General features: G+C 38.4%; 1 protein-coding gene across 1 annotated transcript; it reads right to left on the bottom strand.

Moving 5' to 3' along the window:
- Positions 1 to 307: 307 nt before the first annotated feature.
- On the bottom strand, positions 308 to 7,999 carry LOC113079255 (meteorin-like protein). The gene is made up of 4 exons (XM_026251480.1): positions 7,738 to 7,999; positions 4,909 to 5,300; positions 1,530 to 1,589; positions 308 to 986 (listed from the first exon to the last, which is right to left on the bottom strand). Exons 1-4 carry the CDS (start codon positions 7,818 to 7,820, stop codon positions 655 to 657), a joined length of 867 nt encoding a protein of 288 aa, XP_026107265.1. The 5' UTR covers positions 7,821 to 7,999; the 3' UTR covers positions 308 to 654.
- Between the last annotated feature and the right edge of the window lie 530 nt (positions 8,000 to 8,529).

Here is an 8,529-nt window from a genome sequence, read left to right on the forward strand (position 1 = left end):
ACCACTGGACATCCCCAAACACACCAGGCCTCATTTCACCCCAAAATCAACACAAATAAAGAAGGAATATTTAACATAAAAAAAAAAAAAAAAAAAAAAAAATATGACATCATTCTCAGGACAATAAAAAAATTACCAATTTTAAAAAAATAGTATTATTTAAATTCAACACTACAAATAGAGCAATTATATACAATTATTTATTATTTAAATACTATGTTGCTCTGTCACTATGTTACAATAACAACAACAACAAATATCAATAATAATGATGATTATATCAGTAATGTTAAAGTAAATTAAATATTGAAATAAGTGAAATATTTATTCATAATGGTAGGATTTAATTTAGATTTAGTTTATGCTGATTAATAGTATTACTGCAAAATTAAAACAGTTGATCGTAATAAATCTAAAGAAACCCAGCTGAAAATGATAAATGACAATTATAGAGGGGCAATTTATTTAATTATTATAACAATTATTTCATAACCTGGTTATAAAATAATCCAACTTTTATTGAAGTATCCTAAATGTTATATTTATTTATTTAGATTTTGGGATAAAATGCGACCTTGGACCAAGTCCTGAAAAAAGCTATGTTTCCATGTGATTTGAGAGTGGGTTCAGTTCAGCAGAGGATAGTTGTGTGTCTCAGTCCGTGTGTATGTGGCAGGGGTTCGTTCCCTCGTCCAGAGCTGCGTGGTACACTCTGATGAAGTCTTTATAAAGCGGAGCACATCTCAGCCAGGCTTCCCCGAACCGTACGGCTCCTGTGAAGAGGAACTCGCCCTGTCCCGCCCGCGGGTCGCACCGCCGCTGCATCTTCACACGACCCGTCCACCGGCCGCGCCCGCGCCCCCCGCCGCCCGACACAAACACACGGCTCTTCTGACGGTACACGTGACTCAACGACACCACCACTGACACCTGATCTTCATCCTCCTCCTCCTCCTCCTCCACATGATGAATACTGCCGCGCACCGCTGAGAGACACAGAGCAGAGACAGAATAAACGTCACTAACTTTAACATCTGAATCCTGCTGCAGCTAACATACCGTATTTTCCAGACTATAAATCACGCTTTTTTTATATAGTTTGTCTGGTCCTGCGACTTATAGTCAGGTACGACTTATTTATCAAAATTAATTTGACATGAACCAATAGACATTTTCGCATTTATTTAGAACCAATAGAAAACATTACTGTCTCCAGCCACGAGAGGGCGCTCTGTGCTGCTCAGTGCTCCTGTAGTCTACACTGAAGACATAGAGCGCCCTCTCGAGGCTGGAGACGGTAATGTTTTCTCTTGGTTCTAAATAAATGTGAAAATGTCACAGGCAGTGAGTACACATGATTGACACAATGTCAGCTTGTTTTTTTTTTTTTTTACCGTGCAAAAATTTCAGACAGGAATTTCATTGTGCAAATAACTTTATAGTCAGGTATGACTTATTTTCCAGGAAATATGGTACATTATGACAGGGAAACTAACTGTTTAAAGCAGTAAGAAGCAGATTTATCTCACCGAAGTCACTGGTACAGATCGCCATCAGCAGCTCGTCATCTGCGCAGGGTCTGCATGAAGCTAAAACACACACACACACACACACGTTACATGAGTTTGAGACTGCAGTCATGTCACACACACACACACACACACCCACACACACACGTTACATGAGTCTGAGACTGCAGCCGTGTCTCTCTCTCTCTCTCACACACACACGTTACATGAGTCTGAGACTGCAGCCGTGTCTCTCTCTCTCTCACACACACACACACCAGCGCAGGGAAATGGAGACACGTTTCCTCCTCAGACGCGTGGGGCCTGTGCTGCGTCACACTCCAGCTGTGTCTGAGTCCTGTGATCTCTGACCTTTGACCTCTGAACACATTCAGAGATTATCATCATTATCTGCCTTTCCTGCTTCAAACCCGGCATCTGACTGAGATTAGACCACATCACATCATGCTAGACATCTGTGAAATAAACACCTGTCTATTTAAAAAGGCTTTTATGGTTGACTTGTATCAAATATTGGAAACGTCTACCCAAAAATCCACTCGATGATATTAGAGAGCAAAAGGTTATTATTACATCTTAAATTTACAATTATAAAACAACTTCAACAGAAAGTTCTCTAATGGTTATTTTTAGGTTTGTAGGTAAAAAGCTAAGCAAATATTCACATCACATTATCGCTCTAGATTGCTTGTGGGGTGTTTGTTGTGTCACTCAAGCAAGTAAAATCATTTCGTAATGCTCTCTTTTATTTTCTGATATAACCGAGCGCGTCAATGAGCTCTTAGCTAATTGGGTTGTGACAACACGTCATGCAAATTTTCCACCAGAGTTAATATTTTTCATCTTGTGTGAAAGACTTGATTGAGGCATATATTGTGTGTTTGTGACAATCTCGTTGCCTAATTCATGTCATTCCCATCAACCAGTGTGAATTTGCTTCCATTAACGTATTTGCATAATCCACTCATAATTAAACTCGCTTTTGGTCTGCATTACACTTTTAATATGATCCGTAAATGTGCATTGTGAGGACCAAACATTCTGGCAAACAAAACTAATTCCTCAAAACAAAAAAAGATGAACACTTTAATGTTAGGTGTATTAGTTTTGTTTAATGTTGATTAAAATGACTATTTATTTTATTATAAAATTTGTTGCAAAAGGCTGTAATAGTTCAAGTGAGTCATATTTTCTGATGAATCATCAAATGATTCGTTACAATGATTCAAACAGATCAGAAGTGAATCAGATTACTCTAGCTGTGCTGCATGTTTGCTTTTGCATGTTTTAGAAGACAGTATCTTATATTTATCATCTTTTCTTCATCACATTCAGTTAAGACTCACAAATAGGGTAAAATGTAAATGTAAAGCATTGATCTCCAGACTGGCCCAGTGAAACGATTCAATGTAAATGTGATTTCTCACCTGATGTAACACATAAAAGCACATTCAGCCTCACACTCGCATACAGATCCCGACTCAAACTGCTCTTGAATGACTTTGAGCAGCTTGCACCGCGGCTAACGGCTCATTAGTGTGCGGAGCTGAGACTGTGACGGGGAAGGGACGGCTTCGTCTGGTTTTACTGACCGCACACGGCTGAAGACTCCAACCCAGACTCTTAGAATAATAGGAGAGCTCAATGAGAGGGCTGGATTTGTTTTTAAGACGATTAAAAAAAGAACTTGATTATTTTTATGTTCCCTAATGGTTATTTTTGGATTCCTAAAGGTTATTTTAAGGTTAATACTCACAACTCTGAAGTAACTTTTATAGAACATTTTATGGAACTTAGAACTGTTTTATAGAACATTAGAAAAAAAGTTCTTCAAATCAAAATTTAACATTCTCAGAACGTTCTGTGAACCAAAAACGACTGAAACAGCTGTCTTATGAGACAGACTTCAGTGAAAGGGTCAGTTCACCCAACAAATCACAGTTTTTAGCCCCATAATGAAAAGAAAGGAATTTATGGACTGAAAATCTGGGATTTTGGTCATATGGATGACTTTTATGGTACTTCTTTGGAGCTTGAGCTTGTATAAATCAGGGTCCACTTTCATTGCTTACAAGAGAACAGTTCAGACATTCCTTAGAAACCTCCTCTAACACACACACACACAGTTTTCTCCCTGTAGACGCCTGTCCTAGTGTGAGTGTGAGTGAGAGCAACAGGTGAGGAGCTCAGGACACCTCAAGACTCATGTTTATGAAGCTAAAGCCTCTGGGAATGGAGCGGGAAAGAAAAACTAAAGTAAACGGCATTCTGAAGGAACTCCTGGTCGCTATATGGAAGAAATGAAGCACTGATTATTAAGATTTCAGTATTTAGTCTGTGATCCTCTACACAAAGAACTGAATATAATCTTTAGGAAACCTGAGCGAGCATCAGACCAATCAGACGCAGCGCTGGCTGTGATTGACAGCTCTACAGGCTGCTTGACCCCGGCTGACCTCCTGATTAGTCTGTTTGTTTTCTTATGTCAGGCTGAACATGGATCTGGGGGGTGGAGGTGGAGGTTTTACAGGGTCAGACGGTTTACAGCCTCTCTAAAGCAGTCTTTCATGTGAATGACGGTTATTTGACAGACAGTGCTGTTATTCCACCCCCACACAACTCTCGCTCTCTCTTTCACATGTTTCCTGTGTACTCCAGAGCTGAGTAATATGGTGCATGGTCACTATATATTCAGTATTTTATTTGTTGATTATAGAAAATTCACTAACAATGTAACTATTATGATGATCACATTGGTGGGAATATAACACACACACACACACACACACACACACAAAACACACACACAAAAACTAAACAATGCAAATTCAGGTATTTTTCTTCTCATGTTTAAATCAGTGCAGAACTGATTATTCATTTGCATCCTAATTAAAAAATAGTACACAAGATCCAGTGTAGAAAACAATTTCAGCAAGTAGAAAATTTAAATGTATTTTCAAAATAAATTATTATATTAAAAAAATATCTAAAAATGACAAACGCACAAAACAAAATTACTAAAACTTACACTTTATATGTGTTTTTATATTTTTTGTTTTCATTTTTGTGTATTTAATACTGAAATGCCATTGTCAAGATGTCCCTGCATGACATTTTTTGTTTTCATTTTGTATTGAAAATTGGTAAATATTAGTATTTTGCTGTATTAAAAATAATAATATTGTGTATTGTCATGGAAAACTGTGGAAAGAGGGTGGGAAGAGGAGAGAAAACCCCTAATTACAGACACAATGAGTGCTACTGCTGTTTTCACTGATGTGCAACCTGTTCATATGGGTTCATCTCATGTGTTTTAGGGTTTCAGGACCCTTTAGAGGTCCAGGGTTAGGTCTGAAGGGAGAGGTTTTGTGGTCAGTACCTGTATGTGAGCGGGGCTGGTCTCTGGCGGGGGTGTGTGTGGAGATCAGCTGGTACTGAAAGGCAGTGATTCTCCGGCTGATGTCCCGGCGGGCGGAGGCCTCCACGAACAGCGCCCCCTCCTGTAGACTGAAGCAGCGCACGCGTCCCGCCGCCTGGTCCTCCTCCGTCAGCAGCAGTCGCAGCGCTCCGGCCCGCTCCACATACAGCCTGGCCCCGCACGAGTCCGGCCGCGGCTTGACACAGGCGCGCAGCTGACCCTCGGCGGACGGCAGGTTGGGCCTCAGGTTGACGATGATGGCTCCTGTGGGATAGAGCCACTCCAGAGAGCCCTCGGCACAGCGCAGGTACACCTGCTCCACGTCCCGTGTGTGATACTCGTGTGTCAGACCACTGCAGACAGACAGAGAGAGAGAGAGAGAGAGAGAGAGAGAGAGAGAGAGCTAAGCCTTTCTCAACAGAGACATACCGACACAACCCTGGAGAACAACAGCGTTTCAATATCAGATGACTTCACACAGACTCCAGGAGGACTGAAAATCTCATCTTGAAATTTATGCATTTGCTTTGGAATGACTTTAAAGGATGATTTTTTTTTTTTTTTTTTTCAAAGGACTCATTGTTGACAAACAGATTCCACGTTTAATGCAAAAAGTACAAATAAAATAACAATAAGATGTTTTCCACATTTTTATAAACTAAATAAACTTAAATAATACTCAAACAAATGTAAACAAAATAAAACTTTAAATTAAAAATAACAATACAAAATAAAAAAGCACATGACTTTCTGATTTTTAAAACTTAAAATAATTTAATTAAACAATAAAAAATATTTAAATAAAAAAATTTATTTTAATAAATAATAAAATGTTAAACAAAATAATATTTAATATTATATACTGTAATAGGGAAAAAAATACTAAAATACCACTTGAAAACAAAGAATATTTGAACTCGTTATTTTATTTATATGCACCAATTTAGCAATGCACAATTTTAGCAATACAGAAAAAATAAAAAAATATTAAATTACCTTAAGAATTTTAAATGCCATGCAGAGGCAACTTTCCATTTTCATTTTAGTACTAATATGTCTACTATCTGTTATCATTTAATACATTTTGAATTATCTTCATATTTCCATATTTTATGTGCTTTTGTCATTATTATTCCTTTTGTACAACATTTATTTACATGTATTACTTTTATTATTTAAGTTCAAACCAAAGAGGAATGGATTACTTATTTTTCAAATGAGACAGGAATCTGAGAGTTTGGCTGCTCCTCATCAGGAGAGATCAGATGTCAAACGTGGAGATATTAGCTCATCTGAAGCTATGAAGATCATCGTATATGAGCAGGGTAGCATGCAGATGAAAGATGTGGCACAAGATGTCATACAGATGTGACGGTCTCTTTTCCCCCGCCACAGCTCTTTCAAGTGGTTGTGGTTTGGCTTATTTTGGGATGATTACAGTGTTTGTGTCTGTTTCGGCTGGGTAGCAGAAGCTTTGAGTTTTACACCCTTCAGGTGTACATGAAAAATGATGACTTCTTTCTGGTTTTAATAAGCACCACTGAAAGCCCAATTGACTTTACCAGTTGAGTTTCTTCAATCTCATGCATTTGAAAAATAATTGGCTGATTCCAAAATACAGATTGGTCATATTTCGGCATTTCCTCCAAATATTGAAGCCCTGGGTGTTCATGTCTGGACTCCAGCTGGGGTTCTGGATGGGCATTATTATAATTAAACTGACGGGGTTGGGTTTCTGCTGAAATCACTGCCAAATGTCCTCAGAGCAAAAGAGCCGAGATTCGCACTCATGACCCGACATTCCCTCCCATTTCATCTTGCTTTTAATTAACGTTATTAAATCATTTTCTGGAGTCAATTAAGCTGCGCGGCGCGTAATAGAGGCCAGATTCAGCGCGGTCTGCTTCAAAGAGTCAAGTGAAGGAGTTGAAAGAAAGAGTGCGAGTCAGAGAGAGAGAGAGAGAGAGAGAGAGAGAGAGAGAGAGAGAGAGAGAGAGAGAGAGAGAGAGAGAGAGAGAGAGATGAACGTCACTGCTGACGCATAACATACTAGCTGTAAAAACCATCAGTGGCAGTTTTCCGTCAGTCATTTTTCGCTTCAGCGCTGAGGATTCGAATTCATTTTAGTGAATCGATTCTTTCAAACGGTTCTTTTTTTTTTATTCGTGAAGCTTTTCTGAAGCCTATTTTCTTACAGTGACAAAGTATATTGGGACTAATGATTCATACATGTTAACCTTTTTATTCTCAAACAAAGCTGTAATCCAGCAGAGTAATAATTTATGAATTAGCCTTCGCGAATCTGAATCGTCCTGGAGCCAACATTGAAAAGGAGTGCTCCATAAGAACAATAGGTTCGCGAATCAGTGTCTTCAGGTAAAATGTAAGAACATGTCCGATAAGGGCATGCCCGGACCTTCCCCATCAACCAGCTCTCACAAGGTTTAAACACATGCATTTACATTTCTTTACATTTATAAGCTATTGCAAGTCTACTCGTTTAACATGTCTTTGCATGGCTAAAGGTAAAACAAAAAGATATAGCTATAGACTAAAACGTACAAAGGCCTTTTTTATACAAACACGTATAATGATCAAAGGGGTATTTCATAATATTTAACTTGTTAAAAACATTCTGGCATGCAGTGCAATCATGCAAAGTATGAAATAGTAATAATAAAAGGTTTTAATGTGCAATAAGTTTTGTAAGCATATATCTGCGGACAGAAAATACACTATTTACTGTAATAACTTAATAGTGGTTTAGTTTGATACAAATGCGAGGCTCACCTTCCTCTCCAGCTGCACTGGTCGCTTGAATACTGTGCACATCCACACAGGACCAGAGCTGATAACAGAATGAATGAAAACATCCTCAAACGCCAACAATCTCTTCCAGTCTGTAGAAAATCTGGGTCACTTCAGAAACTACATGACAGGATCAAGAGCAGACAGACCCGGGATGAAGAGCATGATTGTGCTGGAGTCTGAAGCCCAGACACTGTGAGTCCTGCAGAAACGTTCTCTCTCTTACAAACTCAAGCCCCGCCCACAACACTCGACACACCTCTAAGCCACGCCCCCGCCAGCGAGCTGCGGATAAACACACCTGCACCGCTGTTCAAAAGTTTGGGAACAGTCAGATTTTTTTGTTTTCTTTTCTAGTTTCTTATGCTCTTCAAGCTTGTATTTATTTGGAGGAAAATAAAAATATATAGCATTTTAAAATAACAGTTTTCCATTTTAAAGTGCTTCAAAATATAAGGTATTGCTGTGATCAAAGCTGTATTTTCAGCATCATTACTCCAGTCCTCAGGGTCACATGATCCTTCAGAAATCATTTTGTGCTGATTTATAATCAATGTAGGAAAGTTACACTGCTTTTTTTTTTTTTCAGGATTAATAAAAGTTAAACGAACAGTGTTTATTCAAAATATAAATTTTGTGTTACAATAAAAGTTAAGGGTCAGTATATATGTGTATAAAAAATATAATATATATTAAAGAGTCCTATTTAAGTCTAAGACTTAAGTTTATAGCCCTACGTAAAGGTACTGTGGTTAGTGTACTGAAGAACACTAC

Source organism: Carassius auratus, unplaced genomic scaffold, assembly GCF_003368295.1.
Source record: "Carassius auratus strain Wakin unplaced genomic scaffold, ASM336829v1 scaf_tig00027515, whole genome shotgun sequence".
In the NCBI taxonomy this organism is placed as follows: domain Eukaryota; kingdom Metazoa; phylum Chordata; class Actinopteri; order Cypriniformes; family Cyprinidae; genus Carassius; species Carassius auratus.